At 37.4% G+C, this 19,633-nt stretch overlaps 1 protein-coding gene across 1 annotated transcript in view; it reads left to right on the plus strand.

Moving 5' to 3' along the window:
- Positions 1 to 18,218: 18,218 nt before the first annotated feature.
- The window catches only part of LOC103267246 (receptor-type tyrosine-protein phosphatase N2-like), a gene marked incomplete at its 5' end in the record, with an annotated part of 321,627 nt that continues 320,212 nt past the window's right edge, over positions 18,219 to 19,633 (plus strand). Inside the window, one exon of the mRNA XM_008064845.2 lies at positions 18,219 to 18,355. Within this exon, the coding sequence (XP_008063036.2) occupies positions 18,219 to 18,355 (137 nt within the window). The remainder of the gene's footprint in view (positions 18,356 to 19,633) is intronic.

The following is a 19,633-nucleotide window of genomic DNA, read 5'->3' on the forward strand; positions in this document are numbered from 1 at the left end:
TTCTGTTAAAGAGTACTGAGAGCATATTATGTTTCATTTCTATACAGCCTGCCATCTTAAAACCAAATAGTGGTGGATAAAAATATTCAAATAAACATCCTTTCTGCAGTCAGTAGGAGGCTCATGTTTTATTTTATGAATGGTAGAATGTACAGATTCTGTAAAATAATAAGTTTGTAATCTGTATGTATGTGTCATTTACATATCTATAAATGGTCAGTTTGTTTCTCCTGTTCAAGTACTGAGCTGGTGATTTTCAGGATATGTGGTCACCCTTTTCTGCTTCTTGCTTATTGCAAAAGTGCAGAGCATAGCTAAAATAGGCATACTAGAAAGTTCTTTTGTTGATACATAATAGATGTGCATGTTTTCTAGGTGCATGTGATAATTTAATATAGTCATATAATTTGTAAAGTTCAAATCAGGGTAATTGGGGTATTCATCACCTTAAATATCTTTTCTTTATGCTAAGAATATTTGAAGTAATCTCTTCTAGCTATTTTTGAAATGTTCAATAGATTATTAATGATAGTTACTCTATTGATCTATCAAACACTAGGTCTTATTGCTAGCTAAGTATATAATTGTACCCATTAATCAACCTCTCTTCGTTCCTTCTCTCCCCTCTACCATTCTCAGCTTCTGGTAACCACTGATCTACTCTATGTCTTCATGAGATCCTCTTTTTTAGCTCCCACATATGGGTGAGAACATGTGATATTTGCCTTTCTGTGCCTGGCACATTTCATGTAACATAATGACCTCTAGCACCATCCATGTTGCTGCAAATCAAAGGATTTTATTCTTTTTTATGATGAATAATAGTCCAGTGTGCGTATATATGACAGTTTCCTTATGCACTTATTTTTAGTGAACACTTAGGTTGATTCCATAATTTGGCTATTGTGAATAGTGCTGCAATAAACACGGGGGAGCAGATAGATCTTCGTTATTTTGATTTCCTCTCTTTTGGATATTTACCCAGCAGTGAAATTACTGGATCATATGGTAGGTCTATTTTCAGTTTTTTGAGCAACTTCCATTCTGTTTTCCATAATGGCTGTACTAATTTACATGCCCACCAATAGTATACGAGGATTCCTTTTTCTCTGTGTCCTCTCCATTTTCCCCTTTCTTTTTGATTAAAAAAAAGAAGTCATTTTAACTTGAATGTAAGATGATATCTCATGGTGGTTTGACTTTTATTAAGCTGCAGATTAGTGATGTTGGATATTTTAAGATGTATGCTGGCCATTTCTATGTCTTCTTTTGAGAAATGTCTATTCAGATTATTTGCCCATTTTAAAATCGGATTATTTGTTTTTTGCTATTGAGTTGTCTGAGTACTGTATAGATTCTGGTTATTAATCACTTTTCAGATGGGTAGTTGGCAAGTATTTTCTCCCATTCAGTGGGTTGTCTTTTCACTTTGTTGATCATTTCCTTTATTGTGCAGAAGCTTTTTAGCTTGATATAATCCCATTTGTCTAATTTTGCTTTTGTTTTCATGCTTTTGAGGGTGTACACAGAAAATCTTTGCCTAGACCAACGTCCTGTTTTCCCAGTGGTTTCTTTGAGTAGTTTCATAGTTATGAGGTCTTACATTAAGTCTTTAATCAATTTTTATTTGATGCTGTGCATGGTGAGAGGTATAGATCTAGTATATTTACTTGTCAGTATATTGTTAGCCAGTTTCCCCAACAACACTTGTTGAAGAGAATGTCTTTTCCCTATTATATGTTCTTGGTAGCTTTGTTGACAATGAATTGGCAGTAAATGTATGGATTTCTACCTGGATTCTCTATTCTGCTCCATTGGTTTTTATGCCAGTACCATACTGATTTGGTTACTGTAGCTTTGTGGTGTATTTTGAAGTCAGGTACTAACCTTTAGCATTGTTCTTTTTGCTCAGGATAGCTTTGACTGTTTGGGATCTTTTGTGGTTTCATATAAATCTTAGGATTGTATCATTGGCATTTTGATAGGAACTGCATTTAATTTGTAAATTGCTTTGGGTAGTATTAACATTTTAACAATATTAATTCTCCTGGTCCCTGAGCATGAAATCTCTTTCCAGTTTTGTGTCCTCTTTAAGTTCTTTCATCAGTGTTTTATAGTTTAACTCGTATATATATTTTACTTCTTTGATTAATTTAGTTCCTAGGTATTTTATATTCTTTGTAGGTATTGTAAATGAAATTACTTTCTTGATTTTTTTCAAGAATGTTTACTGTTGGCATATATAAATGATACTGATTTTTGTATGTTGATTTTGTTTGCTGCAACTTTAGTGAATTAATTGACAAATTATAAGAATTTTTTGGTGGAGTCTTAGGGTTTTCTAAACATACTATCATGTTTTCTGCAAACAAGGATAATTTAGCTTCTTCCTTTCCAGTTTGGATATCCTTTATTTCTTGCTCTTGCCCAACTGCTCTAGTTAGGACTTCCAGTATTATGTCGAATAAAAGTGGTAAAAGTGGGCATTCTTGTCTTGTTCCAGATCTTAGAGGAAGGACTTTCAATTTCACCCCATTCAATATAATGTCTGTTTATTGTGTTGTTACATTCAGTTAGCTAGTATTCTGCTGAGGATATTGGCCTCTGTTCGACAGTGATTTGGGCCTGTAGTTTTCTTTCTTTGCTGGTTTTTTTTTTTGTCTAGTTTTGGTATCAGGGTAATGCTGGCCTGGTAGAATGAGTTTGGAAGTATTTCCTCCTCTTGGAATTTTTTGAAGAGTTTGAGTAGAATTAGTGTTTTTTTGTTTTGTTTTGTTTTTTCTTCAATGTTTGGTAGAATTCAGTAGTGAAGCCATCTGGTCCTGGACTTTTCTTTGATGAAGACTTTTTTAATGGATTTGATCTTGTTACTTTTTATTGGCTTGTTGAGGTTTTCTATTTCTTCATGATTCAAGATTGATATGTTGCATGTGTCTAGAAATTTATTCATTTCTTCTAGCTTTTCCAATTTGTTGGTATATAGTTATTCTTAATACTCTCTAATAATTTTTTTTATATTCAGTGGTATCAGTTGTTATGTCTCCTTACATTTCCAATTTTATTTATTTGGATAGTCTAGCTAAAGATTTGTTGATTTTGTTTATCTTTTCAAAAACCAAGTTTTTGTTTCACTGATTTTCTGTATTTTTATCTCAACATTATTTATTTATGCTCTGATCTTTATTACTTCTGTCCTAATTTGGGGGTTGGTTTGTTCTTGCTTTTCTAGTTCCTTGAGGTGCACTGTTAGATTGTTTATTTGAAGTCTTTCTCCTTTTTATGTAGGTGTCTATTGCTATAAGCTCCCCTCTAAGTACTGCTTTTGCTATATCCTGTAAAGTTTAGTGTGCTGTGTTTCCATTTGTTTTAAGAACTTTTAAATTTCTTTCTTAATTTCTCCATTGACCTATTAGTGATCCAGGAAGATGTTTAACTTCCATGTGTTTATATAGTTTCCAAAGCTCCTCTTGTTATTGGTTTTAAGTTTTATTATATTGTTGTCAGAAAATATACCTGATATGATTTCTAGTTTGTTTTAATTTGTTGAGACATATTTTTTGACCTAAGATATAGTATATTCTAGAGAAATTTCTATGTACTGATAAAACGAACATACATTTTGCAGCAGTTGGGTGAAATGTTCTATAAATGTCAATCAGGCTTATTTGGTCTAGTTGCAATTTTGCTCCAAAATTTGTTGATTTTCTGTCTGGATAATCTGTCCATTACTGAGAATGGGATGTTGAGGTCCCCTCCTATTATTACATTGCAGTCTGTCTGTCCCATTGAATCTATTAATGATCTATTTATATACTTGGGTGCTTCCTTGTAGGGTGCATAGATATTATAATTGTTATATCCTCTTGCTGAGTTGATCCCTGTGTCATTCCCTAGTGACCTTCTTTGTCACTTTTTTTTTTTTTGAGTTGGAGTCTCACTTGGTTGCCCAGACTGGAGTGCAGTGGCCGCTCCCGGCCACCGCAGCCTCGACCTGCTGGGCTCCGGCGATCCTTCCGCCTCAGCCTTCCCAGTAGCCGGAATTACAGGCATGCGCTACCACGCCCGGCTGATTTTTTTGCTTTATTGTAGAGATGAGGTCTTGCTGCCCGGGCGGGTCCAACCCAGGCGGGTCTTGAACCCGCGGGCTCAGGCAATCCACTCACCTCAGCCTCCCAAAGATGCGGGATTACAGGCTGAGCCACCGAGCCTGGCCTTTGTCACCTTTTTACAGTCTTGGATTTGTAGTCTACTTTATGTGATGTAAGTAGAGTGACTTCTATTCTTTTTAGGTTTCAACTTTCATGGAACATTTTTCCCATCCCTTCACTTTTGATCTATGTGTGAGGTGGATTTCTTGTAGCAGCATATAGCTGTATCTTGTTTCTGTATCCATTCAAGTCATTCTATGTCCTTGAATTGGAGAATTGAATTCATTTGCATTCAGTGTTATTATTGAAAAGTAAGGACAAGCTATCTTGTTGCTTGTTTTCTGGTTGTTGTATAACTCCTTTCTTCCTTCCTTCCTTTATTCCTGTCTTCCTTTGTGGCTAAGTGATTTTCTCTTGCAATATGTTTTTGTCACTTTTTAGTTTTAGTGAATATGTGATAGCTTTCTGTACTGTGGTTACCATGAGGCTTACAAAAAATATCTTATAACTTTTTTTAAGAGATGACAACTTATCTTAGATCACAAAGAAGCAATTAGAAACAAAGAAAAAACTAAGAATAAACCTCTACACTTTAACTCCATTCCCCTTACATTTTAAATTTTTGTTGTCTCTATTTGCATATTTTTGTAATTTCTATCTCTTAACAAGTTGCTGTAGTTATTACTTTTGATGGATTTGTCCTTTAGTCTTCATAGTAGAGATATGAGTGAATTATACACTACAATTACCGTATTGGTGTATTCTGAGTTTGTCTGTATACTTATTTTATCTGTGAGTTTTATACCTTCAAATGTTTTCTTTTTACACATTGGATTTTTTTTCCTTCAGATTGAAGAACCCCCTTAAGCATTTCTTGTAAGACATGTCTGGTGATGAATTCTCACAGCTTTTGTTAGTCTGAGAAAGACTATCCTTCATATTTAAAGGATTGCTTTGCTGAATGCAGTATTCTTGCATGGCAGTTTTTTTCTTTGAACACTTTGAAAATGTCATCCCATTCCCTCCTGGTTTATATGGTCTGCATTGAGAAGTCTATTGCCAGAAGAATTGGAGCTCCTTTATGTGTTATTTGCTTCTTTTCTCTTGTTGCTTTTAGGAGCCTCTCTTTGTCCTTGACCTTTGAGAGTTTTACTGTTATAAGCCTTGGGGCAGTCTTATTTGGGCTGAATCTGTCTGTGTCCCCTGCCTTTCCTGTACCTGAATATTTATATCTTTCTCAAGTTTTGGGAAGTCTTCTGTTATTATTTCTTTGAATAAGCTTTCTACCCCTTGCTCTTGCTTGGCTTCCTCTTGAACACCAATAATTCTCAGATTTGGTCTTTTGAGGTAATATTTTCTATTTTGCAGGGGTGATCTTCATTTCTTTTCAAACTTTTTTTTTCTTTTTTCTCCTCCAACTGTGTTTTTTCAAATAGCCTGTCTTTGAGTTCACTGATTCTTTTATCTGTTTGACCATTCTGCTGTTGAGAGCCTCTAATACTTTTTTACTTTAGCAAATGTATTTCTCAGTCCCAAGATTTATGTTTAACTTAAAAAAAATTTTTTTTCCAATCCCTTTGTTAAATTTCTATGATCATACAGAAAAAGCAATTCAGAAATTTATGTTGGAGATCACTGAGTTTCCTTAAAACTGCTATTTGGAATTCTTGGTCAGAGACCTCACATATTGCTGTCTCACTGGGGCCAGTTACTGGTTCCCTACTTTGTCCATTTGGGAAGGTCATGGTTTCCTGTTTGCCACTGTGTCTTGTGCATGTGTATATATTTTCACTGAGGGATTAGTTATTTACTTCAGTGTTCTTTGCCTGGTTTGTTTTGGTTTTTATTGGTGCTGTGTTTGCTTAGAAGTCTTTTAATGTCCTTGTTGAATTCCCGCCACCACCACCCCCACCCCCACCTAAGCCGTTGCCTCCTTTTGGGCCACTAGATGGTGCCTTAAGCCCAAGTTTGCCTTGGCTCTAGTAAACAGTTGGCGTGCTTCCTGCTGTGAAATGGTGGAGGTCCCCAAGGGGCTATTCCAGCAGTGTAGGAAGGCTGGCTAGGGGTTTCTGTCCCGGAAACCTCTGGAACATACCTCCTTCAGCATGGTGCTGTTCAATAGCCTCTCTGACTTGCTGTCTCTTTTGGTTGAGTTGCCGAGCAGAATTTCCAGGGATGGGCTTGCTAGTTGTGCCTCACCGTTGTCTCTGGCTGTCTTCAGCAATATCTCTCCCTTTAGGCTTTCACGATGTTTCCCATGGGCTGAGGCAGGGACAAGTCTCCCGCCAGGGAACCCAGTATGGGGGGGGAAACTGATTGTCCACTTCAATCTCACTTGTTCCGGGGTGGAAACCATGAGTCAGGGGAAATTTTTCCAGACTCTTGGTGCTGGGCACATTGACTGGGGAGAGGCATCATAGACATGGAAGTCTGATTCTCTTAACATCTGCTTGGAATTTTTCACTTCTCTGTGGCCCTAGATGACATCTCATCCTCATAATCGAGCTCTCAGATATTGCTGGTGGTAATCTTGGTGCTGTATGTTTGTTGTTTGTTTTCTGTGGAGGAGAGTGAAACCAGCTTGCTTCCACACCATTGTTTTGTAAGTGGAATTCTCCTACACTGGAAATGTTAAAGCCAGTAAACTGGAATGCAAAACATATCAGTATAAAATATTTTCCAAGAATTCACCTTGGAAAGATATCTGCTGTCGCCCAGAAGATTTAAAATTCTTTTTTGGGATTTTCCTTCAATAACCTCATAGGGCAATCCCTGTATACTCTCAATATTGATGAACATTTTCTCTTTGAAGGTAGATGTGTAAGAAAATGGCATAAAGTTATTTGGTGCCAGGTGAAGTAGCTAAGTTACTTATATCCAAGTCAACAAATACATTGATTATCACATTGTTAATGCAACAATGAAGTATGAATATACAAAAAGGAAACTGGTTTCTGGCACTGATCAACTTCAGGAATGAAACTGTGACTCTATCTTTTCTAATTATAAAAGAGAGCCCATTTGATTCCTTTAACTTACTTCATATCATCTTTTTTGAGAAAACATTGTCTCCCAGTTTACAAAGTCTGTTGTCTTCCTGCTTGGGATCACCCTGTTGTTCACCAGGTCCTGCCTTGATTATGTGAGAAGACGTTGCTTCTTCATCTTCCCTAAAGAGCATTTAAGAGCTCACTGCTGACAAGTATCACTCTATTTTTTTTTTTTAAGTCAGAGTCTTACTCTGTCACCCAGGCTGGAGTGCAGTGGTGTGTTCACAGTCACTGCACCCTTGACCTGCTGGGCTTAGGTTTTCCTTCCATCTCAGCCTTCCAAGTAACTGGAATCACAGGCACATGCCACCATGCCTGGCTAATTTTTTATTTATTGTAGAGATCTTGCCAAGTTGCCTAGGCTGGTCTGAAATCCCTGGACTCAGGTAATAGGATTACGAGGTGTGCGCCTGGTCTATTTTTTTTTTTTTAATATTGTCATGCATTCCCCTCAAAGAGCCTAGACCCTGCAGTGTGTCGACTGCCTGTCTCCCTGACGCCTTTTGCGCATGAACTGAGGTCTTCCCTCCCTGCTTCTCAGACTCTTTTTCAGTCATGTTTCAACCACGACTGTGTTCACATTTTGAAACCAGCCTCGCATTTGCAGCCTTCCCCTGGGCAAAATAACAAGTGAAGAGATTTCATTTCTGATTCGTATCACTCTCATTTATCTCTCAGTGTTATCAAATTTGGAAAAAATAACTCTTCTCCCTCACTCTTGAAGATAGCTGTCCTCTCCCAGCCCTCTCGGCTCATGACCTTGGGCTGTCTTTCCTTATTTTCAGCTTTGCTCCTTTGCTCAGTACTTCGTTCCTCTTGTTCTTCTCCCCACAGTAAGGGAGGACCCACCCCGCCCTCTTTACTTGGACAGATTTCCATTCTCTCATCATTTTCCTCCCAGCTGACCTCCCTGCCTCTCTTTTGTCTGTGCACAGCACGTTCTCTGATGAGCATCTCCGAAGGCTGCTTTTGTCTCGTGACCCCAGGGTCCACTCCTGGAACTAGTGCCGCTGTAGCTCAGTTTGGTGGTCAGTTGTCTTCAACTTGACACCCGACTTTCTGCGTCTCTGTTCCTCAGCCTGGTTACATTCCTCCAAATGAACTGTCACCTGGCTACGGTGTTGTTGAAACCGCAAGCAATGGTCTGTGTTTCTTAATATATATTTTATTTTAAAGGTGTGGGGTACAATTCAGGATTAGTTATAGAAGTGGACATTGTACAGGTAAAACTTGGGCCTCCCTTTGGTCCCCACTTTGCCTGGTTTGAAAGCAAGGCCATGATCTATTAATGTTCATTAAAGAGTTTTAGGGTGTTGCAACAAGAAATGTTAAAAAGTGGACCAGAAGAGAATATGTAGAGGGACTCACACGTGACAAGGGCAGGGGATGCTTTGTGAGACGTCTGCATGTCTTCCTGGGTCTCATGGTGAGATGCATCACGTACTCTTAGCTACCACCAGCAGGTAGTTGGCCGCTGTCTCAGCTCCTCAGATGCAATGTGCACTTTGGTTCCCCTACTTGGCCCTTGGTCTCCTTACTGACCTATTTCCTGGAGGCATGGCCCACAAGCTCGTCACCCTTGCCTCTGCTGTCACCCTCAGGAGCCTGTCCCTTGTGTCCTCCATCTGCCTCCCTCCCATCCACCCCAAGATTTAGCCTATTGAAGAAAGAGGCACAGTCTACACCCACAAAGGTGGTATGTTCCTGGTCTCCCGCCTTCAGGATTTCTCACTTTTCCCAGCAGCCCAGCCAATATGCCTTCCAGTTCACTTTGAGGCCTTGTTCTTTTTTATTCCTGCATATAACTGACTATTAATTTTTATCAGTTCTGCTTCTCAAAGTATTGACACTAGCTTGCAACCTTAGAGTTTGCAACCTTACCGTCTCCCTAATGAACTATTTTTACAACTCTCTTCAAATGTTTTCCCTTCTTTCTGCTACCTTCAATTTATTATTTGAAAATAATGAGGATTAATAGGCAAAACTGAAAATAGTGCCTTGCTCATAGTTAAGGCTCAGTACATCAAAAGTATTTTTATTTTTAAATTATTTTCATAATGTTATTTTTCATCTTTCTAAGGCACAGTTGGATACTATTTCTGTCATATGCAGAAAGCTTTCGTTGCTCCCCATTGTATACAGAAATGTCAGCACTTCCTGCATGGCATTCAAGCCCTCCCGTGACTGTACACCGTCCCCCACCCCTCCCTCACTCCTGCACTCCTCCCACGCACCCCACTGCATGTCACCCCACACAATGTCACAGCCCTCTGTCACCTTCTCTCACTCTTCCACGATCTTAGAGTTCTTCCCCTAACCCATCCTTATATGTTAGAATTCTATTTATCTTTCCAACCTTAGTTCAAATACCATATTTTTCTATGAAACTTTCTTTATTCTCCAACTCAACTTCATCTCTTCATTTCTCTATTTCTTTAGCAGTTTGCTTTAACTTTATTATATAGCTATCGCACTACAACTTGAATCATAGCTAATTCCTAACACCTATCTGTGTTCCACTCTAGTGGCTATCTTTACACTGCATGTGCCTTGGAGGTTATGAAGGTATTGTATACATAAAATAACACAGTGTTTATAACTTTCTTAGATTGGCTTTTTTTCCACTCAGCACAATTCTGTGGAGATCCATCCAGTCTGGGGTGCGTACTGATAGTTATTTCCTTTTTATTGCTGACTAGTGCTCCACGGTGCTAATGTACCATGATTAAATTATTCACTCACTGAAGGACATCTCTTGTTTCCAGTTTGGGGTTATTATAAATAAAACTGTAGTATATATCCACATACATATTTTGTGTAATCATAAGTTTTCATTTCTTTGGGATAAGTGGTTAAGGATTCAATTGTTGGGTCGCATGATAAATATATGTTTAGGCCGGGTGCAGTGGCTCATGCCTATAATCCTAGCACTTTGGGAGGCCTAAGTGAGTGGATTGCCTGAACCCGTGGGTTTGAGACCAGTCCGGGCAACTTGGTGAGACGTTGTCTCTACAATAAACAGAAAAATTAGCTGGGCATGGTGGCATGTGTCTGTTGTTCCGGTTACTTGGAAGGCTGAGGTGGAAGGATCACCTGAGCCCAGTAGGTCTAGGCTGGGGTGGCCATGAACATGCCACTGCACTCCAGCCTGGGTGACAGAGTGAGATTCCAACTCAAAAAAAAAACAAACAAAAAAAAACTAAACACACACACACACATATAAATATATAATATAAAAACATATATGTGTATATAAAACACATATATTTTTGAGTGAGACTCCAACTCAAAAAACCTAAACATATATATAAACATAAAAAATACATATATATTTGTGATTTGGAGTCTCACTCTGTCACCCAGGCTGGAGTGCAGTGGCACACTCCCAGCCACCACAGCCTCGACCTGCTGGGCTCAGGTGATCCTTCCACCTCAGCCTTCCTAGTAGCCAAAACAACAGGCATGCACCACCACTCCCGGCTAATTTTTTGATTTATTGTAGAAATGCGATCTCACCAAGTTGCCCGGGCTGGTTTCAAACCCCTGAACTCAGGCAATTCACTCACCTTGGCCTTCCAAAATGCTAGGATTACAGGCTGAGCCACCATGCCTGACTTATGTTTAGTTTTTTAAAGAACTGTCAAACCACTTTTCAGAGTGGCTGTACCATTTTACACTCACAGCAAAAAGTTTAATAGTGATACAGTTTGTGAATCCTTGCCAGAATTTGTTGTTGTCACTATTTTTTAATTTTATTTTTGCCTTTCTGATGGGTGTATAGTGTTTTCTCATTGTGGGTTTAATTTACATTTCCCTGATGGCTAATGATGTTGAGCATCTTTTCATGTGCTTATTTGCCATCTGTAGATCTTCTTTAGTGAAATGTCTTTTCATGTTTCATGCCCATTTTCTAACTGAATTTTTAATGTTTAGTTTTGAGAGTTCTGTATATATTCCATATTTCAGTCTTTTGTCAGATAAGTGGTTTGCAAATATTTTCTCCCACTCTATGCTGTTTTTTTACCCCTTTAACAGGGATTTTCACAGAACAAAAGTTTTCAGTTTTTATGAGGGCCAACTTATCAAGTTTTCTTTTCATGAAAGATATTTGGTGTGACGTCTAAAAACTTTTTGCCGGGGTTCCAAAGATTTTTTTTTTCTAAAGGTTTTATAGTTTTGTATTTGTATTTTTTAGTTTTTAGTTTTTGAATTTTGTTTTGTCTATGACTGACTTTTTGTGTGAACAGGCAATTGAAGTCAAGATTCCAGTTCTTACCTATGGATGTTCAATCACTCTAGTGCCATATGTTAAAAAGGCATTTTTTTCCCCACCATTGAGTTGTTTATGCACTTTCATCAAAAATCACTTGGACATATTTGTGTGGGCCTATTTCTGGGTTTTCTATTCTGTTTTACTGATGTGTCTATCACTCCACCAATACTATACAGTCTTGATTACTGTACCTATATAATAAGCTTTGAAATTATGTACAATGATTCCTCTCATTTTATTTTTCTTTTCCAAAATTATTTTAGCTACTCTGTTTTCTTTGCAGTTCTATATAAACTGTTTGTCTAAATATACAAAGAATCTTGCTTGGGTTTTGATAGGAGTCATGTTAATCATATGTTATATGTTAACTATATAAATATATAAACATCAATATGGAGCAAATTTACATCATTATTATGTTGAGACTTCTTATCCATGAACGTTGTATGCATATCATTTATTTAGATCTTTGGTTTCTTGTACCACCATTGTGTAAGTTTCCACATACAAGTCTTGTACATACTTTGTTAAATTTACACCTATTTTTTGAGTGGTTTCAAATAGTATTTTATTTTATTTTTAATTTCAGTGTCCATGTGTTCATTGCTAGTATATAGCAAAATAACTTATTCATTCTAGGAGTTCTTGCTAGAAGCCTTGGGATTTGCCATGTAGACAATCATGTCATATGGAAATAGGTACAGTTTAATTTCTTCCCTTCTGATCTGCATGTTCCATTTTATTATCTTGCTCTATTGCACTGGCTAGGACTTTTAGGTTTATGCTGAATAAGAGGGGCAAGATTTAACATCCTTGCTTTGTTTCTGATCATTAGTGTAGTGTTAACTGTAGGGTTTTTGTAGATGTTTACTGTCAGCTTGATATAGTTCCCTTTGATTTTTTATTTTTCTGAAAGTTTTCATCATGAATAGATGTTGAATTTTTTCAAGTGCTTTTTCTGCATCAATTGCTACGATAATGTGAATTTTTCTTCTTTAGCCTATTAATATGGTGGGTTATAGTGATTTATTTTGGAATAGTGAGCCATTCTTTCATTCCTACAATTAACCATGTGATGTGTAATTCTTTTTATATGTTGCTGGATTCTTTTGGCTAATATTTTTAAAACAATTTTTGTGTCTACATTTGTGAGGGATGTTGGTCTCTAGGTTTTTCTTTTTCTGTCTTTGTCTGGTTTTAGTATTGGGTTAATATTAGATACATAAAATAAATTAGGAACTGTGTCCTTCTCTTTTATTATCTGAAAGAGATTGTATAAAATTTATGTTAATTATTCTTTCTTTATTTTTTTTGAAAGCACAGAAAACTCTTTATTGGAACACATGTCTTGTGTTTATACTATCCAGAACCTGGCACATGCCTAGTACTTACAAGTCTTTGCTAAACATATGATGATATGAATCTTGAACCAAGTTAAGTCATCCCTCACACCAGCTCCATTCTTCATATGTTTATTTATTTTTTACCCTAACCCTATCCACATAGCTATAATCCTCTGTATAGCCTTATTTCTTATCTTTTTTTAAAAATTATTTTATTATAGAGCTGTGGGGTGCAAGTAAGGATTAAGTACACAAGTATGCTGCATGAAGGTGAAGTTTGGGCCTTCAACTGTCCCTCAGTCCTCCTGGTATGGAACCAAGTACCCTTTGTGTTGTTACGTGCCCCCATCCCTCTCACCCCAGCAGTGCTCAGTGATTTCCAATCCCTCGTTAATTCTTCTTTAAATGTTTGGTAGAACATTTAAACCACCTGTGCCTGGTTCTGTCTTTCCAGGTGGATTTTTAATTATTAATTCAAATTTCTTAATAGTTATAAGACTATTCAAATGATCTGTTTCATATTGGATGGATTAGGGTAATTTGTGTTTTTCAAGGAATTGGCTAATTTCATCTATGTTGTCAGGTTTATGTGTGTAGAGTTGTTCCCTTATTGTCCTTTTGATGTTTGCAGAGTCTGTAGTGATATCCCGTTTCACTTCTTATATGGGCAATTTGTGGCTTCTCTCTTGTTTTCTTTGCCCATCTTCCTGGATGTTTTTCAATTTTACTTATCTTTTCAAGGAACCATTTCTCATTGCCATTAATTTTTCTTTTTTTCTGACTTATATTTCATTGTTTTATTTTCTTATCCTAATGATTTTCTTTCCTCTACTTGCTTTGGGTTGATTTTGCTTTCTTCTTTCTCTTAAAAATAGATTCTTGGTGTGAGAATTTACATTATTAATTTGAGACATTTCCTTTTTCTGTGTCATCATTTAGGTGCTAAAAACTTTGCTCATAGCATATTTTAACTGTATGCCATACATTTTAACATATACTCATTTTTGTTGAGTTTATATTCTTTTGGATTCTTTTTGACTTATGGATTGTTTCAAAATGTGTTGTTTAATGTCCAAGTGTTTGGATATTTTTCCCATTATCTTTCTGTTATTGATTCTAACTTGAATGCATTGTGGTTACAGAACACACTCTGAATGATTTTAATTATTTTAATTTTACTCGGGTTTGTTTTATGGCTCAGGATTAGGTTCATCATGGGCAATTGAAAGGAATGTGCATTCCACTGTAGTTGGGTAGAGTATTCTGTAAATGTTTTCTAAATCCTGTTGGTGATGGTATTAATGAGTTCTTCTCTATCTTTATGGTTTTCTATTTAGTTCTACTGTCAGTAGTTAAGAAAGTGATGGTGAAATTCTCAACAATTAATAATTACGCATTTGTTCATTTCTCTTTTCGTTCTGTCAATTTCTGTGTCACATATTTTGTAGCTCTTTTGTTTGGTGCATGCATACACATATTTAGGATTTTTGTTTCTTCTTGGTTAATTGATATTTTTATCACTGTAATTTTCTTCTCTCTCTGTGGTAGTTTTTCTTACTCTGAATAGTAATTTATCTGATATTAATATAGCCATTTCTGCTGTTCCTTGATTAATGCTTGCATGATATACTTTTTTCCATATTTTTATTTTCAACCTTCCTATATTATTATATTTGAAGTGAGTTTCATGTAGACAGCATATAGTTGAATCTTTTTTAAAACCCACTCAGCCAGTGTCTATGTTTTCACTGGTGTATTTAGCCCATTTACATGTAATACAATTGTTTATATGTTAGGGCTTAAATATCTCATTTTATTTTTTGTTTTATGCCTGTTCTATGTTTTTATTTTTGCTTTTTTCCTTCCTTCCTTGGCTTACTTTAACATCTTTGGAAATCTATTTTTATTTATCTATAGTGTTTCTGAAAGTCTGTCTCTTTGATAGTTTTCTTTCAGTGGTTGTTCTAGATACAATATATGCACATTCATAACTTATCACAGTCTGCGAGTATCAGAATTTTACCAGTTTGAGTGAAATATGGAAACAACCTTTCTTTATGACACTTTACTTACCTCCTCATTTGTAATATATGTTTAAATATTTCCTCTACATACTTTTAGAAGGACATCAGACAGTGTCATGAAGTTTGATTCAACTGTCAAATGTAAAATTCAAGAGAAGGAATGCTTGTATTTACCTGTGTTGTTGCTTGTTGTGTTCTTTCTTCCTTCCTCTTGCTCAATGGTTTCTTCTTTTATTTCCTTTCTATTTAGAAAAAGTCATTTGGTATTTTTTTTTAAAGAGTTGGTCTTCTGGTTAAAAATGCCCACGTTTTTCCTTTATATCATAATATCTTGATTTCCCTTCATTCCTGAAGGACATTTTCACTGGGTAGCTGGATTGACAGACTGTGGGATTCTGGGTTGACAGTTCTTTTCTTTCAGTACTTGAAAAATGTGCTGTTCCTTTGTGGTCTCTGTGCTTTCTGATGAGAAATCCTCTGTCATTTAAATTATGTTTCCCTTGTAGATATGGTGCTGTCAAGGTTTTTTCTTTATAGGTTTTCAGAAACTTGATTATTATGTGTCTTGGAGGAGATTTAGATTTACTCTGTTTGGGGTATGCTAAGCTTCTTGAATTTTTAGGTTTAATTCTCTTACCAAAATTGAGACTTTTCAGCCATTATTTTTCTAGTACCTTTGCACACCTGTCTTCTTTCTCCTCTCCTTTTGAGACTCTAATAGCATAAATTTTCGATCTTTAGTTATAGCCGCACAGTCCCTGAGGCTTTGTCCTTTTAAAAATTTTTTTCTTTTCACCATTTTCTCTGTTGTTGAGATTAGGTAATTCCTATTGTTCTACCTCCAGTTCACTGATTCTTTCTTCTGTTTCTTCTGCCTTCTTTTATGTACATCCACTGAGATGTTTATTTTTGTTATTATATTTTTCAGTTATAATATTTCCATTTGGTTTTTGTTTATATCATCCCTCTATTTAACAAGACTTTCTGTTTTTTCATTTGTTTCAAGTGTGTTCATAATTGCTCATTGAAACATTATTTATCTAAAGTCAGGGTCTTACTCTGTTGCCAAAAGCTGGAGTGTGGTGGCATGATCACAGCTCGCTGTAGCCTCAAACTCCTGGGCTCAGGTGATCCTCCCACCTGATCCTCTCGGACAGCTGGAAATACAGACACGCTACTACACTTGGCTAATTTTTTTATTTTTTGTAGAGACAAGGTCTACTATGTTGGCTAGACTTGTCTCTTCCCTGTGTTTTCTTTCCTCCAGATCGTACCTTGGAGAGAAGTTCATAGAGCTGTTTAAACCCCCAGATCCATGCATATCTTTGTTTTTTTGTATCCAAGAATACAGTTCCTTTCTGCATCCAGGAAAGCTTAAAAATCTGGGCTGAGGAGTACAGGGGCCTCCTCAGACTGCCCAGTACAGATGATACCTATTAGTTGGTCAACTATTATTATAAAAAGAACTGAGCCATTATCACAGATCCCAGAGTTGACATAGCTTTGACTTTTATTCTCTTTAGATTAAAAAAGTTATTTAACTTGTAATTTAAATTTTAAAAACAATTTAAAAAATAAGTTCCTTTTGTGCCCTTGATTTTCTGTTACCGGATGCATATTAATATTAAACCCATCCATTTTTGGAGGGATATGGTTAAAATATGCTTTTTTCTAAATCCACAATACCAGATATTATATTAACATTTCAAACTTGCTTTCAATTGAGAACACCCCAGGGAATGGAGATAATAGCCACATAAGCACACATTTCTTTTTTTTTTTTGAGTTGGAGTCTCACTCTGTCGCCCAGACTGGAGTACAGTGGCCGCTCCCGGCCACCGCAGCCTCGACCTGCTGGGCTCCGGTGATCCTTCCACCTCAGCCCTTCCGAGTAGCCGGAATTACAGGCACGCGCTACCACGCCTGGCTAATTTTTTGATTTACTGTAGAGATGAGGTCTCGCCTGCCCAGGCGGGCCTCGAACCCGCGGGCTCAGGCAATCCACTCACCTCAGCCTCCCAAAGGCACGGGATTACAGGCTGAGCCACCGAGCCTGGCTGGCACACATTTCATAGAAGGCGTTTTAAGTTGCTTTGGCAAGTGGGATAGGCTTGCTTGTTGTTAAGTACATTTACTCCTAAGTTTGGCAATGGGGCTATGGGGCCAGTTCTCTCTGCAGTTACTTATTATCTAAGTGTTATATTCCAAACAGAGCTTTGTAGAGCAAGTTGAAGCCATCCTACTGGTGACTTTTCCGTCATTTTCACTTTGCCACTCAATGGCTGAAAATGCCATTCAACCTTTTGAGATTTAAGAATCTACCAACTGCTTGAATCTGGCCATCTGAAATATTTTTAAAATGTAGGTTTGCATCTGAAAAGAATATTTAAGTGTGTTTATGAAGGAAGCTTATATCTACTGAGCTCTTCTTTTAATTCCATCCAGAATATGTGGATCCCAGAAAGTTATGGACTTCCTTATACCACACACACACACACACACACACACACACACAGGCACAGAGCCATCCTGATTTCAAGATTTTGGTAATGTGTTTTTGTACAGGGCATAAAAATATATCTCTGTAATTACATGATATTTAGTGATTAGATAATTATGGATAATTGCATGGGGTAGTTCTAAGTGCTAAAGTGTTACCATAAGATCTAAAATGTACAAATTGCATAATAATTATTCTTGGGAGTTATTTGGTAATTCTGAGCATAATTATCATGTGATCCACAGTGCATATAATTAATGCATAATCACATGAATTTTGCCTCCATAACCACTTCACCCTTGTTATAAAGCTCTTTGTCATAACATTTGAGTATAAATATAATGTAATTGGCTCCCAGATACAGTACATTAAGCCCCATGATAATTGCTTTCACAGTTACAATGCCCCTCATTCCATTCCAAATGCTTGGCTCCTAAGCTAGATGGGGTTAGAAAGAACCAACCGCCCAAGATACGGCAGCGGGTAGGCAGAAAAGTGAGTGAATGGTGGGTAACCATGCGCACATTGTGGATGAGGACTGCCTTTGCCGTGACCCAAACCTTTCCGTGTGGAAAAGTTTTCATTTTTCACACTGAACAAAAATCTGTCTACTAACTAATCTCCACTCATATTTGGCGTAAGGCTCCTTGCTACCCAGCGATAGCCAGCACTCATTAAGACTATAATTTTTTAAATGTAGCAGAGTACCAATGATCTTTCTGGTATAGAAATTTCAGAAAGCTGGCATTTCTCTGAGGAGAAGATCTTATTAATAACCCACAGTGAGAGGGAGCCTTGGTTTGCCGATGGCCCCGTTGACTTGATGCTAAAATGCAATTACGTATGAGACTGAAGCAAAAGCTTTGGTTAAACTCTCAAATTGATAATACAGTTTTTGCAACTTTTCTCCACAGGTTTTACATGGCAGGATGATTATACCCAGTATGTGATGGCCCAGGAACTCGCAAACCTCCCCAAAAGCTACCCACGGCATCCTGAAGCTTCAAGCCTAGCCAGGTAAAAGCGGTTTTGGTCTGTCTTTTCCTTGCTTCGAGATTACAGCCTACATCCACTAAGATTAGTGTTTGTTTGCTTAATGTAACAAAGCACCCACCATCTCTCTGGGGTAGAAGTTTCAGAAAGTGGGCAACCCCCTCAGGTCCCTTCCCACTGTGGGAGCTTTTCTGTCCGCTCAATAAATCCTGCTATAAAAAAAAAGAAGAAGTTTCAGAAAGTTAGGATGTCTTTAAGAAAGACATTGGTGTTTCCTTTCTCTACTGCATCCTAGCCCATGAGAGAAAAATATGTTGAAGTAACTTTCCAATTAGGTGCCATTTTCATTGAGAGACATACCCAAGCATCCTCCATTATTTCCATGAGACCCTTGGAAAAATTCTGCATCTTCAGAGGCCTGGCTGAATGCAAGGGAGTCAAGAATTCTCCTTCCTCAGTAAAAAGCTATATTCAATTTAGTATGAAAGCAGAGGTAAATTTTGAAAGTCTTTGTCTTTCCTTTTGCAACGCATAGCAACCTATACTGAGCTCAGTATTCTATTTTATGTCATCTTTTCCCCTCCTCACTGCAAACTATGTGATAATTACTAATGTCATACCCATTTTTGCAAGCGAGGAAGCTGAGATGTCAGGTAGTTAAAAAATTAGTCCAAAGACAAACCACAGAAAGCTGTGTTGTCTGGTTCCTGAGCCATTGCCCTATTTTTCACATTTTAAAAAAATGAAAAGAATCTTTCCCGAGGGTTTAGTTTGAAAAGTTCATTTTTTCCCCAAAAGAGAAAGACTGTTCTAGAATCATAGTCTTTAGTTAGAAAGATTCCAGAAACACAAACATTAAGCTGTCAGCTTTCATGCCCATGTCCATGTCATGGGGAAACAGCTAAGTCACCATGAAGGTCCTTCCAATGTCCTTGCAGGATCAAAAAAGTGAGCATGAGAGAAGATCTGGTAACCATGCCCAGCACTTGGTGCACACTGAGGGCAGGAGTCATGTCTTTATGCTTCTTGTGCCTGATAGTACCTTTAGTACCTTCCACCTTTAGTACCTTCTGTAACAAAGGGAATGTGCTGTTTTAGTCTGTAAGAATTTCGTTTGGGCTGGGCTCCGTGGCTCGGCCTTTAATCCCCGCGCTTTGGGAGGCCGAGGCGAGTGGATTGCCTGAGCCCGTGGGTGCGAGACCCTTCCGTGCAACTTTGCGAGACCCCATCTCTACAAAAAAAAAAAAAAAATGAGCCAGGTGTGGTAGCGCGCGCCTGTAGTTTCAGCTACTTGGAAGGCTG

The sequence above is a fragment of the Carlito syrichta genome, unplaced genomic scaffold, assembly GCF_000164805.1.
Source record: "Carlito syrichta isolate Samal-C Ts95f unplaced genomic scaffold, Tarsius_syrichta-2.0.1 Scaffold308084, whole genome shotgun sequence".
Lineage (NCBI taxonomy): Eukaryota > Metazoa > Chordata > Mammalia > Primates > Tarsiidae > Carlito > Carlito syrichta.